At 40.5% G+C, this 14,909-nt stretch overlaps 4 protein-coding genes across 5 annotated transcripts; 2 read left to right on the forward strand and 2 right to left on the reverse strand.

Annotated features, from left to right (window-relative positions):
* Nucleotides 1–643: 643 nt before the first annotated feature.
* On the forward strand, nt 644–3,941 carry LOC6728675 (protein Skeletor, isoforms B/C). The gene is made up of 6 exons (XM_002103978.4): nt 644–1,185; nt 1,547–1,769; nt 1,844–2,191; nt 2,254–2,807; nt 2,870–3,095; nt 3,153–3,941. The coding sequence occupies exons 1-6, from the start codon at nt 1,095–1,097 to the stop codon at nt 3,778–3,780; spliced, it is 2,070 nt and encodes a 689-aa protein (XP_002104014.2). The 5' UTR covers nt 644–1,094; the 3' UTR covers nt 3,781–3,941.
* Nucleotides 3,942–3,984: 43 nt separating this feature from the next.
* Nucleotides 3,985–4,659, reverse strand: LOC6728676 (protein stunted). Its single transcript, XM_016175073.3, has 3 exons — nt 4,512–4,659; nt 4,366–4,448; nt 3,985–4,306 (listed from the first exon to the last, which is right to left on the reverse strand). Exon 3 carries the CDS (start codon nt 4,283–4,285, stop codon nt 4,091–4,093), a length of 195 nt encoding a protein of 64 aa, XP_016035347.1. The 5' UTR covers nt 4,286–4,306; nt 4,366–4,448; nt 4,512–4,659; the 3' UTR covers nt 3,985–4,090.
* Nucleotides 4,660–4,877: 218 nt separating this feature from the next.
* LOC27206474 (gamma-soluble NSF attachment protein) lies at nt 4,878–5,896 on the forward strand. 2 transcript variants are annotated; one of them, XM_016177064.3, is made up of 2 exons: nt 4,878–5,035; nt 5,110–5,896. In XM_016177064.3, the coding sequence occupies exons 1-2, from the start codon at nt 5,018–5,020 to the stop codon at nt 5,797–5,799; spliced, it is 708 nt and encodes a 235-aa protein (XP_016035348.1). In that variant the 5' UTR covers nt 4,878–5,017; the 3' UTR covers nt 5,800–5,896. The 2 variants fall into 2 exon arrangements, with proteins under 2 accessions (XP_016035348.1, XP_002104016.2); XM_002103980.4 differs by having other exon boundaries at nt 4,878–5,896.
* Nucleotides 5,897–6,913: 1,017 nt separating this feature from the next.
* LOC6728678 (putative carbonic anhydrase 3) lies at nt 6,914–13,717 on the reverse strand. The gene is made up of 4 exons (XM_002103981.4): nt 13,395–13,717; nt 8,662–8,733; nt 7,898–8,056; nt 6,914–7,828 (listed from the first exon to the last, which is right to left on the reverse strand). Exons 1-4 carry the CDS (start codon nt 13,420–13,422, stop codon nt 7,173–7,175), a joined length of 915 nt encoding a protein of 304 aa, XP_002104017.1. The 5' UTR covers nt 13,423–13,717; the 3' UTR covers nt 6,914–7,172.
* Nucleotides 13,718–14,909: the final 1,192 nt, after the last annotated feature.

Below are 14,909 nucleotides of genomic sequence, written 5' to 3' on the forward strand. Positions count from 1 at the left end.
CAAACACAAAAAAGAGAAAACTTAAAACGAAAACATTATTCATTAAATGAAATAAAATCCAAAGCAGTCGAGTAGAGAAACTGTTGCAATTGCTGTTTGAATAAAAACGCAAACAGACGACAAATTGCAATTGATTAGTTTTAAAAACATTGAATTGCTATTCAAAATAAAGATCTAATAAAAGCAAACTTAAGGATAAAGTTTAGTTTTGCAAGCAAGAAAATTGTGAAAAATAATGAAACTGTGTTTTATTTCGTCTCAGTTGGCTACATTTACCCTGATAAGAACTATGATCCAGAAAAGTTATAAAAATAATTCTCAATGGGGTCAGTAACATTAATATCGCAATATATATTTTATGAGGATTCATTTCTTCTACTTGATAGCGAGTAATTATATATATTTTCCGAAGAATATTGTAAAAATCATGTACAGTAGGTGGTATATGTATATTGTGGTATTATTTTGGAATCTGTCAAGCACACCTCGCGTATTCCGTATGCAGCAAGTACCGTTACGTCCACTCTTGGCCATTTCAATGCCAATCACGCATGCGCACAGCTCAAGAGAGAAAGACTCGGAGAGCGCAGTGCTCACTTAACATTGCCAAGACCACGACGTCGGAACTCCGAAAGAAACCCAAGCCGAAATAACGGCGGCTTAAAGTCTCAGTTCACTCAGATCGCTTGGACAGTGCGGTTCGTTTTTGATTTCGGCCTTAAGCGCGAGCTTTGGAAAAAGTAAAAAATATATATAAAAACGCCGGAACTGCTGCCTAAACCTGTTTTGGCCAAGTGAACACAACAACAATAGCAGCGAAAACGCATGCAAGTGACGAAACGACCTTAAGCAAAAGCAAGAAAAATTATAAATAATTTACTTGGCTCTCAATTAATATTAAACATATATTTTTGGAAATCTGACCATCTTCAGTGACGCAGCGAACCCGGGAAAAAACCCGAAATGCAAAATGCTGCAGCGTGAATAAGCACTCATAAGCATAAAATCGATTCGAAAATTAAAAAAAATTAAAACGTGGCTGTGGAAGTGGGAGTGAAATAAACCAGATCGGGATAACAAAGGAAGGAAATACGATGACATTGAGCTGCAGAGTTCTTTGTCTGCGATTGCAGCACCATTTACTACTGGTTATTTTAACGATTTTCCTGCTATGCCCCGCCGCCTGTGAGTTAACTAGACTACATTGCAAACTTAACAATAACAAGAAAACCGAGGCAAACTGCAAAAGAAAGAGAAATTTGTACTGGCGTTACGCTCCAGACGGGGCGAAAACAAATTCACTTTCGTGTAAAACTAGAGAAACTGGTCTAGTCTTGGATTGGTCTCGCAGAGCTCCCGCCAGGGGGCGCCACCTGGCCCAGTGGCAGTAAATCAGAAGCCAAATTGTTGGCTTATTAGTCAGAGCGAAAATCCAAAAAAAAAAAAAAAAACAAGTTTGTTGTCATAGTCTTTCGTTTGCGATTTGTTTTCAATGTTTTTGTTTTTGCCGGCTTCGAATTTTCTAAATGATAACTTATCCAAATAGTGGCTCAGAACGAAGAGGAGGATGGTCCGTACCGGGGAAAATATCTGGGGAAACTGAACTCCTACCATCATCAAGTGTCCGGCGATGTGTACGCCGTGAATGAGTACACCTTTCTGATTGTGGGCTTCAACTACGACGGCAACGGGGCGGATACGTTCTTCTGGTCGGGCGCCAGTAATCGGCCGGGACCGCAGGGATTCATTGTGCCGGATGAGTATGGCAAGTAAGTGTAAAAATATATAATATCCCTATGGAGAATAAAGTGAAATGAATATATGATGCAAATGCTAAACGTAGAACCAACATCCTGGATCGCTATCACAACAAGGATTTCACGCTGACACTGCCGGATCGAAAGAAGATAACTGAAATCAAATGGCTGGCGGTTTACGATCTGAGCAGTCAAAACAACTTTGGCGACGTTTATATACCCGAGGAGTTTGATCCACCGATGAGCCAATTGGGCGGAACCTTCTCCAAGCGCAGTCACAATGTGAGCAGCAGTAGCGTTGAGATCTTGGACTCAAAGACCATTCGCATCAAGGACTTCACCTACGATGGGCGTGGCAAGAGAACATTTTTCTGGACAGGAGTCGGGCCACAGCCGTCGAGTCGAGGAAGCAAGCTGCCAGATGAGCGAGGATAGTAAGTGTCTCTAGGGACTTAAGAAAGTTAATCACAAACCCATTTAAACAATGATCATTTAGCCTTGATCCTATAAGACAGTACAACAAGGAGACCATAGAACTGGAACTGCCTGGCGATAAGACTATCTTTGACATCGATTGGATCAGTGTCTACGATGTGGCTGACAATGAGAACTACGGTCATGTTCTGTTCAACGATAAACTGAATGTTCCGCCATCCCTGGTGAAAGTTACACCATTCGAATTCTCGCTACCCAATTGCCGGCAGCTACACAAGGATATGCAGGTGTCCTGGGAGGTTTTCGGGCCGCAGATCACGTTTCAACTATCCGGTCAGGTGGGCGCCAACGATTATATGTCTTTCGGCATATCCGGATCTGATGTATCCAGCCAGATGATTGGCTCCGATGTCGTGGTGGCCTATATAGACGACATCAGAGGCTACACCGTGGACTACAATATCACTTCGTTGGCGCCGTGCGTTCAGGTTTTGGGCCAAAACAAAGGAGTTTGCCGGGACGATGTGGTTGGTGGATTGGATAGCTTCCAGTTGAATACGTATAGTCGCAAAGATGGCATTAATACGATCAGTTTTAGGCGGACCCTCAAGTCATGTGAGTTGGTTATCATAAGTGGTATGTCTTTTCCTTACTGATGTAGCTCTTCCACATTTCAGCCGATGATGGCGATAAGGAGATCTTCCTAGACCGCAGCAACTACGTGATTTGGGCCTTTGGGCCATTGGACTCGAACAACGAGCCCGCCTTTCACACTTACTATCCCAAGAGCGATATAGTGATAGATTTTAACACCACGGAACCGGTCAATGATTGCTTTGCGTTTACAAAACGAGCGGAGACGACTAATCCTCCAGTGTGGGAGCGAACCAGGATAACAGATGCGTAAGAATGCTATCTTCCTGCATGGATAAAAAATTATTATAGTTAATTGTTTTGCAGAACTGTACGCACCTTCAACGCTTACCTGGGACCTTCTGGAGGACTTCGTGGCTACCAGGGATTGACGAACCATGTGTCCAGTGGCTTGGCCTGGTACATCAACGGCTATATGATTCCAGAGCTTTACCTAAAGCGTGGTCTGACCTACACCTTTAAGGTCAGAGGTGGCAATAATCCTCACTCCCCGGAGCACTATCATCCGTTGGTTATCACCGATGATCCCCAGGGTGGTTATGACCGACTGTCTGATGCAAAGCAGAGTGAGATTCGTGTATTGGCCGGTGTTGAGTTCACCAGAAGAGGCAGGCCTAAGCCCACGGCTGCTGGTCCCCTGTGCCTGTCCAGATATCCTCCAAATAGTGATCGTCGCCTGGATGACAACTTCGCCACTTTCAAGAAGTTCAATCGATCGCTGATCACCGAGTGTGTGGAGGGGGAACCGGCTCTGTTGGAAATTACTCCAAATATCACGTGGCCGGATACTGTGTACTACAACTCCTTTACCCATGGCAATATGGGCTGGAAGATTCACATCGTGGACAGTTATACCAACTTGAAGAGTGGATCGATGGGCTTAACCTGGTCCTTGTGCATCATCCTGCTACCGTGGCTCGTGCTCCAGAACTGACTGTTTTCTCATTCTTAGATTCTCCTACTTAGTGTCTTAGTCTAAATTAAGCAGTCACAATCTATGTATTTGATACGCGTGTGTAGAGTGTATGCTAAATGTTGTGTATATTATTATTTATATGATATTTAAATACAGAACTGTGTTGTACTTTAGAAGAATGTGCTATGAAGTTTTTATCCAAAAAAAATGTAATGTACATCGTTTTTCAGTGATTCAGATTTATTTGAAATGTTATTGTAGAATCGTGGCAGCTGTTATTTTGGATGGAACATGTTGTAGAAATCACCGAAATGGGCCACAAAGGCGTCTAATATTCGGAATCGCGTTCTACCTTCTTGCGCGGCACAGGCTTTCCGTTCACCCACGGAGTGAACTTCACAATGCTAATGTTTCGCTTGGCGGCGTCTGCGCGGAGCTCAATGCGCAGGGCCTCTCGCACCACTCGGGCTGCGATGTTGGAATACTGGATATAGGTAATACCCACATCTCTCCAGGCTTTCATCTTGCAGTAATATGGGATTAACTATAAAGATGTTAGGATATTAGCTAAAAAAAAAACTATCTGCATATAGAGGGTCTTACCTTCTTCCGTAAAGAATTCGAAGAATCTGATAAAAACCGAGAAACAGTTTTCTTTTCAAGATTTCGCACACGGTTGGTAAAGCCTATGTTTATATTAAATTGCAGTAAGTTATAATATCAAAGTTAAATCACAGCGGCTTGCTTACCTCCTCACTTAAAAATCTTTTAAGGATTGACAAAGCACGTGCTTATCGATATCGATGTTTTTTTTTTTATCCAGGCAGGGCTACAAACCTAATCGAACTAGGAGTTCTATGGATGCGATAAAAGTTCGATTGAAAATCAAATCGATACAATTTTTTATATATATTTAAAATCTAGATTAAGTTACATGAAATGTGAATATAGGTTACTTTTCAGTCCCCAAGCTCGAAACCCATACATTTATTTATTTAAATACAAATATATATTTTATGCAACTTAAGTAAAGCACTTAATATTACCATAATACCAGTGTCATAGCCGCATAGAAAAGGAGCGGCCTGTTGGGTTTTAACTGCACTTGCGCATTCGGGCACACTAATTTGAATGTAAGTCACTTGAATTGATTTTTTCAACACGCAAAGGTTGTAACTTAGCACTATGAGCACTCTTGATGCCAAAAAGATAGAAGAGGCGGAGGCCTTGATAGGCCAGACGGATAGTGCCGCGAATGAGTATGCCAAAGCTGGTATGTATTTCAAGGCAGCAACCGCATATCGAGTTGCCAAAAGTTTCGATAAGAGCAAGGATTGTTTTTTGAAGGCCATCGACTGTTACGAAAACAACAAGTCATGGTTCCATGCAGCCAAATCCTACGAGCAGATTATCCTGCTTGCCAAAGAAACGGACAAGCTGTCCGAAGTGGAGGACTATGCCAATAAGGCTTGCTGTCTCTACCAGCAACATGGTTCACCGGAAGCAGCAGCGGCTGCTATGGACAAAGCCGCCAAGATGACGGAATCGAAGCATCCTGACTTGGCTTTGGGATTCTACAAACGCGCCCTGGCAGTCGTCCTGATTGGGGACTCCACTCATCAAGCATCGGAATTCGCATCGAAGGTTTCCAGGATATTGGTCAGACTCAAAAAATACGAAGAAGCCACCAAAGCCCTTAAAAAGGAAATAAGCCTTAATCTGCAGACAAAGTCTTACGGACAAGTTGGCCGTTTAGTAGTGGCTTTGATACTGGTACAATTAACACTAGAGGATTACGTGGATGCCAAGAAGACCTTCAAGAAATGGGGAAACCGTTGTGATCCCCAGGAGGTGAACACATTACAAAACCTACTCAAAGCTTTCGACGACGAGGATCCCGAGCTGGCCACCAAGATGCTGGCATCTCCATTCATAAGACACATGGACGTGGAGTACGCACTTCTATCAAAAGATGTGCCTTTACCCCAAGGAAATCGTCAAATGACCAAAAATGGCGGCGACAATGCTGCAAACTAAAGAGCTTTACAAAATGTGGTTTATAAATGTTGTAGTAGTTTTATTCTTGTTCCTTAGGTGAAAAAGTTTCATAAATGTAGGTACACTGTTAAAAATATACAAGAATATTAAAAGTGTTAACTCAGAAAACGCATCAGGGGAATTTTTCGTGCCTTGAATAGGCTTTCCACAACTTTTATACGAAACATATTTTTTACACTTAAATTTATTGTTACTCTATCTTTTACACTAATTTTTACCCATTTTATACATATTTTTTACATATCCCTAAAAGTATACTAATTATTTTTAACATCGAGTTCTATTTGAAATTATAATCGCTTAATAATATACAACGTTTGCGATCTTATGAAGTTTAAAAATGAAAAAAAAAATGTTTTCAAAATTAAAATTGACAAATAAATTCACAAAAAAATCTTTAAAGCATGGGTTTTAATTTATTTTCAAATAATTGGAATTTCGTGCTCAATTTAATCAGGAAGCCCAGCTTAACAGTAAGTCTTATTTGTATTTTGAGTTATCAATCGGCTTATTGGACTTTAGATTATTTTGGACTCTCCGCCGTACTTGTATCTGCAGCAGATAAGATACAGTTCAGGCCATGTGTATAATTAGCCGTCCCATCAATAAACTTATCCACTGGACACTCGCTCCAATCGCAGTGTCATTTCGCAACGAACAATCATGATGAAGTGTGGCCGGCAATAAGCGAAATCAAATTGCATGGCCCGCTGTTAGGTGTAGTTGATTTATTTAGAGTCCATCCAATATCAATTAGCGTTATCAGGCAGCGCAATTGGTCAGTCGACGCTTTGCAGTTATCAGTGATTTCTGAATACAATGCGGTGATAAATACTCTATTCCCGTTTATGAGGGCCACTACACTCGGCATGAGTCCCCTTCAAGGAATCACACTGACCACGAGCTATAAAAACGCCTATTCCAGCCTGGGGTCTTGTGACAAAATATGCACAAGAATGGTTCATCGCCTATTTTTGGCACTTTGGCCATAAAGCAATATTGGCCAGTGGTAAGTGTGAACTTTAAACGGAAATAAGCGGTCACTTTCAAGTTGCGCATACGCCCCGTTTAACCATAAATCAGCATGAGACGATTGCTTGTAAAATGTTTCATTTATTATCTGTGATCTTTGCACTTAATGAACTTTACACAAACTGACTAGCTGAATTCTTGTCCTGTTCTGCATTACAATTAATGAGTATAAATTGTCTGGTCTGACGTTGCTCTCCTGTGTCTCCGTTTTGTTTTTGTTGTTAATTGTTAAAATAGTTGGTAAACAAATTCGTTGTATTAAACGATTCTTTGGTACGAGTATGTCATTGGCTGCTCCCTTCGAGTTGTCCATCTCAAGTCTACAGCAGGAACTTCTGGCCCGCCAGGATGAGGGTCATCAGGCCCAAGGATACGGATGCAGTGAGTCCTGCTGCTCCCGATCTCTGCTCAGGCTGCTCGACCAGGACCACAGCTCGATTGTTTTCGCTCTGCAGCTCCCTGTAGTTGTTGTGCAGCTGCTTGCCCTGATCGTACTCGATCTCCTTGAACTCATTGACCTGGTCCAGGGTCACGGGGAAGGTCTCGGTCAGCACAATCCATGTGACGGCCTCGGCGCAGGTGGGCGTGGTCAGGGAGCCGGCGTAGGTGAAGTAGCTCTCCACACTGGGCACCAGGTCATCCACTGCCAGGGAATCCGCCACCAGGACGGGCTTGTTCATGCTATCGTAGCTCTTCACGGCTCCCAAGCTCTTAATGATGCTGCCTATGGCCTCGTTGGGCGTGTTGGACACATGGTACAGCACTCCAATGACCACAATGCCATCTTTAAAGTTGGCCGCCATTGTCATGTTCGGGTAAATGGTATTCCGGTGCACGATGTGCACTTCCAGCGGATACCGGATGTCGTTGATGGTGTGCTCCGACCACCAGTGCATGTGGATCTGCTCCACCACGAAGTCTTGCAGCAGGGCACCACCACTCAGGGTCAGTTCGTGATCGAAGCCAGATAGTTGAACTGTAATTGGACAAGAATTTCGCGGTTGAGGGGTATAATTTTCGATTTCTGGTTTATTTTACAACTCACTTGAATGTCCATTGTTGACCATTCGCAGATTCTTCTGATGCTCGTCATAGTTCTCGAACTTCAGGGCATCGAATTCTCCCTTCAGTGCGCCTTTGACGTGCAAATTTATGGGGCTTTGCTTCTTTCCACTATCGCAAAGACCGCCCCATTTGGGAAATGCTGTCAAAAATATAAAAAAAAAACATCCATCAATGTCAGAAATAGAGAATTATTTTGCACAAGCAACTTTATTTGCAATATTCCGCGAAAAATGTGAACTTTATTGTCTAATTGAAGTTCATTATTTAAATTTTGGCACACTCCAAAATTGTATCTGCAATTTAATGCCCATCAATCAAACTTTATACAATTGGTCACTTAAAACTCTAATATAATTCATTAAAGCAAATATGTTTTACATATTGATTTCCACTATTGCAAATTTCTGCACAAGCAAAACTTTTATATGAACTTAAATGCTCATAAATCAAACTTTCAGCAATTGAATGCTCTTTTGTCAATTAAAAACTGTAGGCAGAATTTAAGTTTTCACAGAAACGGCCAAGTATATGGCGGAATTTATCATTATTCATGTTCAATTTGCATACACAACAATTTGGAACAATTTAGGCTAGCTCGAGCCGAAAGCGTGCACACAGATGGATGATATGTCCGAGTAGATTTTGGATCGCTCTGGTATGCAAAACACTTGACCAACGAGTGACCCATTCGCCGTGGCGTTGATTAACTAATTTTAGCAAATAAACTCGATTGCCTTTACTTACGCTCATCCTGGTTGTTGTCCAAGTCCGGATAGCCCCATTCGTTGGCCCAGCTAAACGAAGCCGAGCAGCAGACTGAAAAAAATGCGAAAGAACGGGTGACATAGATTAGTATCAAGTATACGCCGTGTGCTACCGCGAAATGAGCGCAATTTAAGTAAACTTCAACTTGACCGACTGAATGACCACCAAAAGCACTTTAAAAACTGCACTGATGGCCCATAAAAGACATGATGTGAGGGTCAATCTACACATGTTTGGCAGCAGTCTCAACTGAAAACACGGCACCTTGCACTTGACTGGGCTAAAAATACCGCCGATATTTATGATTTCAACTACATATAAACGTATAAAATACCCAGCGTTTCTGCAGCCGCACATAAATGTTTCATTAACCCGCCAACAAATGGTCAAATATTGCCGCTTTCTCCGCCTGAAAGCATTTTGACATCTGCACATCAAAATATCAACTATATTTAATGCGTGCGATTTGTTTTTTTTTTTTGCTTTAACTTTTACGATCCATTTTGGCTTTAAAAACCACTGACCCATCAACATAACTCGCATCTGTGATATCAAAATAGCGTGTTTATTAAGCCATATGCAACATTAATGGGTTAATAAAATGTCCGCAAACAAGTGTGATAATTTATGCTTCGTCTTTAATCTTTCGAGTATTTATGCTTTTTGCCTGGCATTTTTGCAAGTTTCCGTGCAAAAAGACAAATGTCGAACGCAGCTGCGAAAGTAGAGTACTAAATATAGAGGTACCCACCCGAGTACGAATACTATATGATGTTGTATATAATCGTTTTAATATACTTTTTGCCGGGGCAACGAGCTCATCAGCTGATGTTTCCCTAGTATAATCCTCGCTCGCCCTGTGACGCAATTATTTGGATGGAAAGATCGCTGATTTTTGGCCTTTCTTGATTAAAAATAATATTTCATTATTTAATGAACTTTTAATAATGCTCCGAGCAAGCAGGGTATTCCATTTGAAGATGTACTGAATTCGAATTGAATTAGCGGCGTAGGAAAAGTCATAAAGATATTCCCTTTAATTAAGAAGCGATCACAAGACCTAATGACTTTAATGTGCGGATATTGTGATTGGATAACGAAATTTCCGTCAGATGCCAAATCTGAAGGAACCATTTGATCTCGATCCCTTGCAACTAAGTGAGTTTTTCAGCGAACATGCCACAAATGTCGAGCAGCCATTTAAAGTGCAATTAAATTTGCACATGCAAAGCACGAACAATTAAATTTGAGTGTCTAATGCTTTGATAGCTGATAATGGGAAATGTTCTCTAATTTGAGGCCCTCGGGGTGTAAAAGTTAACAAAACTGTAATTGTAAGCGGGAAAAGCAAATAGGCGGTATGGATAATCATGTGAAAAATCGCGCAAAATAAACAGCTGCAATTGAAAAGTGGAAAATGCACTCAGCCCGCGAATTCGACAAATGCAAATATTTTAATGGAAATGCTCTGGCATTGAATACACTTGTCTCATCTGCTATTTATTAAATAATTTTTTAGCCTTGTCAACAACATAAGAATTGGAACAATTTTGCTGGCTCAGCAGCAGCAGCGATAAAATAATGCTCGTGTGTCGTTCTTCATTCTTCAGTTTTATGCCAAATCACTGCGGTATCGAGATTCCCAGTGAATAAATAGAGCACTCAGTGATTTTCCAGCACAAATTGTAATTACATTTTACTGAGTGCCATATAGTAAAAGATATCTTCCACCGATAAACGATTTCGGGAGTGCACACCATTTAATACCTCGTTTTGTCTTAAGATTGGGGGTGATAAGCTATGATGTCCAATAAATACACCGCAGGTCATGTGAATGCAACCATTAAATTGATTGACGCTATCATTTGTCTAAATAAATGTGCAATAAATCAAATTTCGAGATAGAGGCAAGTTCAAATGGGTGAAAGAGCAATAAAATACAAGAATGCAATTAATTGTTTTATGATTAAACAAACTTCCGTTTCAATGGGCACACCGCACATCGCGTTAATTACTTCAAAAATATTGATAGCATTTAGAATTACAAACAAGTGTCATAAGTTTGATAATAATTATATATGCGAAAAGCGTGTCTAATTGGAACACCACCCCCAGAATTAATCTAATCTGCGGCATAGGAACATAATTTTCTCAGCTATCATAATCAGACAATAATCTAGACTTTGGTTTTTCTGAATTGCCTTGACATTGTGACGTTTGTCTGGCGTGGATGCCATAAACTTTAGGATTTCTTTACGGTATGTGCCGGTTGCATTGGCTAATCGATGGGGGTAGTAGGCTTCTTAAAACTTTCCATCATCCAATCGACTTAACGGACTTTGGATTCGCAATGCCAGCGGAAGACCGCGGATGTTGATAAACTGTTGGAAAACAAGTGGATGAGATAGTCGAGGGTATGGGCATGGAGTGCCAGATAGCAGAAGGTCTTTCTGTAAAACAGAAGTCAACCCGCTGCAGATGACTCTCCCTGCACAAAGAGGAAGTATTGGCTATCAGGAAAGTGAGCTGCGGAGTGCAAATTCACTTTCGCTCGACAACAAAGGGATTCCACAGCAAATACCAAAAACAAACACAAATACAAACACAAATATAAATGCAGCAGCAACGCTCTAGTGCATTTAAGGGTTTGGCGATGGATATGAATGGAGGCTTTATAAGGAGGGTGTGTACTATCCAGCAATTGCTATGTGACAATGACAATGACCAATCAACTGGTTAAATATTTGTTTGCTAAATAAAAAATCTGTTGTAACTACAGTTTGTAAATAAGTACATTGACTTGGCAATTTCTCCATATTAGTATATTAAATATTTGGGCATTTAAATATGAAAAACGTCATAGGAATCCTAATATTTCCAGCTATTTAATGAATAAAACGAGAGCTCACAAAAAAAGATGAAACATGATACACTTCCGTTAATTTCTAGTAAATAACTAATTTGCACCGAATTAAATTTGACTCACAATAAAAATGCTGCTTTTTTATCGATGCGAGTTCATTCAAAACTTAGAAACAACTGTTTTCCAAATGTTGATGTGTCATTAAACAAATGAAAGAAGAACTTTCTTTCCAATGAGTTGTGTTTCGTAAGTAATATATATTAAAAAATAATCTAAAATGCTTTATTAACGACAGAATAATCTGATGTTGATAACTGATTTCAAGCATTAAAAAAATATACAACAAGTATATATACAGACACTTGTATTATCTTGAACAAAAATAAGTGTATCATTCTGCTGATTGTGTTCCATGCAACCTCTTGACAAATAGAAACTTTGGCAAATAAGTAGAGTTTAATGGATTTTCTATACAACTTGTATATACTTCTAATCACCTGCCATTTTTAAACGCATTATACCTCCGTCGAAAATCGCAGCTAATCGCTTTTTAGCTACCTGACAAGTAAGCAACGGCGATAAGAAATGGCGCCTTATACTAAAACGTTTATGGTGTGATTAAGCCTAATCGAATCTCGAAGGGATCCCGACACCCAGCCAAGTTAATTGCCAATTAATCGTTTAATATGCATTTTCGCTCCATTGGCTACTTGAGTTGTGCCTTATCACATGGCATCTTATCGGTTATCGGAGATCTCTCGAGTACCATCTTACCACCATGAGAATTACTTGTGATTATCTCGATTGGATGGATGGTCAGCGTTTGTGAGTTTTCCGAACTCACAAGTCCGCTACCCAGCGTGACCAAATATTTAGCTTCTGCTGACCTTATCACATTCATTACTGTCTGCCCGCAATGATGAGTCGCCTGTAGCTGTATCTGTATCTGTATCTGTATCGGCATTAGGAATTAAGTGGGTATTTTCCAAATGCCCGCACAAAGTCAAAGAAGACATGGCACTGGCTATAGGTTGTCTTTTGTTCAGATATATCAGTTTGGGCGCGTGATCCATGTCCAAAGTTCTATGAAGTGCTGATGTGAAGGCGTTCGCTCAGATTGAAGATATGGCCCCAAAATGTGTGTTACGGTTTCTTAATTAGATATCGCCAAAATCCCCCCGTTTTATGGTGTTACATAGTGTAGGTAACTCCAATTTTATGGATTCTTACTAAGGGTGAATCATAGCACACAAAGTTAAGCAAAGAACATTTCACTGATTTTTTATGAGCGAGAGAATCTTCGACAGGATGGGGCCAATTGACAAGTTGGACCGCTCGTGCCTCGTATTCAAATTTAAGACCCGATCTACATTTATCTGGAAGCCAACTCAAGTGCACTTCCGATGCCAATCACCACTTCCCCTTGGGAACCCCAATATCTATGTGGCCATTGTAAATCATAGGCACAAACGGCCGCCTTGCAAATTGCGATCCCAGCGCATTATCACTAGTACATTGTCTATATCATCTTATCCAGCAAAACGATCCGAATAATTGCAAATTGTAAGTTGTAAATAGTAAACAGAAAATGGAAAATAGCAATAGCAGCGAATAGAATGCGGATAAATGTGGGATCAGCGATCGAGACGTGCCTTTTCGGCGCTATCGGCATACGGATATGTGGATAAGTACTACATATACGGCGATAAGTACAAGAATCCAATTAATTGTCAGTTTTGATTTTGTTTTTTTGGGGCAGGTGATTCACTTGCGAGTAGTTAAATCACTTCGATTGGCTTTCAATGAGTCACAGTGTGGGTAAACAGCATAAAATTTGATAATAATTTACCTATAAAGGAGAGGGCGATGAAATGCATTTTTCACGGTTTACTTTCGTCAAAATTCTTTACTAAAATCACTACTACGCTTGGTTATATCACTTGGAGTGAGCACTCGCAACTTTTTTGCTCCACAAGTATTAAATATGTATGTATTTTTCAAAGGCTGCCAGGCAGGACACAGAACCTTTGCGGTCTCGAATCGAACTCCATCGGTTCTGGAGCGGCACGCGTCTTTTATAATGGTACCGTACCTCTAGAACGGCGGTCAGGCACAGAATGAAAAGCGGTTCGAGCATCGGCAATGTGCACACGCACACACCCGCAAAGCGCACACCCACACACACACGGACACACGAACACACGAACACAAGCAGCACTGCACTCACACAATTGTGTACTGAATTATATCAACGTTGTACGGAGGTTTTATGTGCTCTTCTACACATTTTGTTTTTTTTTCGTGGGTTTCGAGTTTTCCCGCACCGTAAAGCGAAAATTATCAACCGAATGATGTGCGGATTAAGCAATAAAACCGGCAAACGAGACGAAGGTGAAAATTGCAATTGGCGAGCTGTGCAGTCGACGTCGCGGCTTAGAAGCTGATTAATTGATAAGCGGGCAGAGAAATGCTAAACGAACGGTAATTACCAGCTGGGCGAGAGCGCGGGAGCACACCGCTCTCTCCCACACTCGCGAAAATTTACACCTAGAGAAAAAAGGTCGTTCGAAGAAATGTTGGGAGAATTAAAATTAAATATAAATTAAATGTTTTTTCCTATTTAACACTAGTCAGTTATTAGTTATGATTTGTTTATTCTACTATACAAAGTTATTAAAATATACACTGTTTTTGCATTTGGACTTGGAAATAATTAGCAAGGGAATGATACCACCTGGTTTTAAGAAAGATGCTCTAATTTTTTTTTAACCGTTAAACAAAAGAAAAAATAAATTTAACTATCGTATTAATGGTATTGTTACTCGAAATTTGCTCGAGAAATTTGAGAGTGACTAACGTCATTCAATATAATTTCTATTAATATTCACACTTATGCGCGAATTCTTTACAATTATTTACGAGTGCAGTGAACACCCTTTATAAGGAATGTAATATCTTATTTATTATTAAAAGATATACTTGCGAATATTCCTCGCTGTGTATTTTACGTCGAGAGGAAGTGACGTACCTGTCACGATCGAGATTGTCACATTTTGGCAAATAAATTTCACTTGATCCCGCCACGCGGTTAAAATTAGAATTTAAATTAATTTAGTGCCCGAAGTGACCAATTGTTGCACTGCAATTGCACCCGAAACGGATCGTTTTAAATCCGATCGAGAAACGAGCATAATGCTAATTGAGCGGGACAAATTCTGGGGTGCGAGCGAGATGGCTAGATGCGAGAGGGGGAGGGGCTGTCGTCGCTGTTCTTTTTGCTCTTTTGTTGGCTATGTCGACGTCATTAAAGTGCAGTTAATGTGCCAAAAGGTAGAACAAAAGTCAATGTCAAACGGCAGCTGCT

The sequence above is a fragment of the Drosophila simulans genome, chromosome 3R (genome assembly GCF_016746395.2).
Source record: "Drosophila simulans strain w501 chromosome 3R, Prin_Dsim_3.1, whole genome shotgun sequence".
Classification (NCBI taxonomy): Eukaryota; Metazoa; Arthropoda; class Insecta; order Diptera; family Drosophilidae; genus Drosophila; species Drosophila simulans.

Excerpts from the sequence above, each read along its gene's own strand:
- LOC6728675 (XM_002103978.4), top strand. The coding sequence starts at position 1,095 with ATGACATTGAGCTGCAGAGTTCTTTGTCTGCGATTGCAGCACCATTTA. Across the intron at positions 1,770-1,843 it reads GTGCCGGATGAGTATGGCAA|AACCAACATCCTGGATCGCT; the intron begins GTAAGTGTAAAA and ends TGCTAAACGTAG. Across the intron at positions 3,096-3,152 it reads CGAACCAGGATAACAGATGC|AACTGTACGCACCTTCAACG; the intron begins GTAAGAATGCTA and ends ATTGTTTTGCAG.
- LOC6728676 (XM_016175073.3), bottom strand. The coding sequence starts at position 4,285 with ATGAAAGCCTGGAGAGATGTGGGTATTACCTATATCCAGTATTCCAAC.
- LOC27206474 (XM_002103980.4), top strand. The coding sequence starts at position 4,948 with ATGAGCACTCTTGATGCCAAAAAGATAGAAGAGGCGGAGGCCTTGATA.
- LOC6728678 (XM_002103981.4), bottom strand. The coding sequence starts at position 13,422 with ATGCATTTCATCGCCCTCTCCTTTATAG. Across the intron at positions 8,734-13,394 it reads CATCGCCCTCTCCTTTATAG|TCTGCTGCTCGGCTTCGTTT; the intron begins GTAAATTATTAT and ends CATTTTTTTCAG. Across the intron at positions 8,057-8,661 it reads GGACAACAACCAGGATGAGC|CATTTCCCAAATGGGGCGGT; the intron begins GTAAGTAAAGGC and ends TATTTTTGACAG.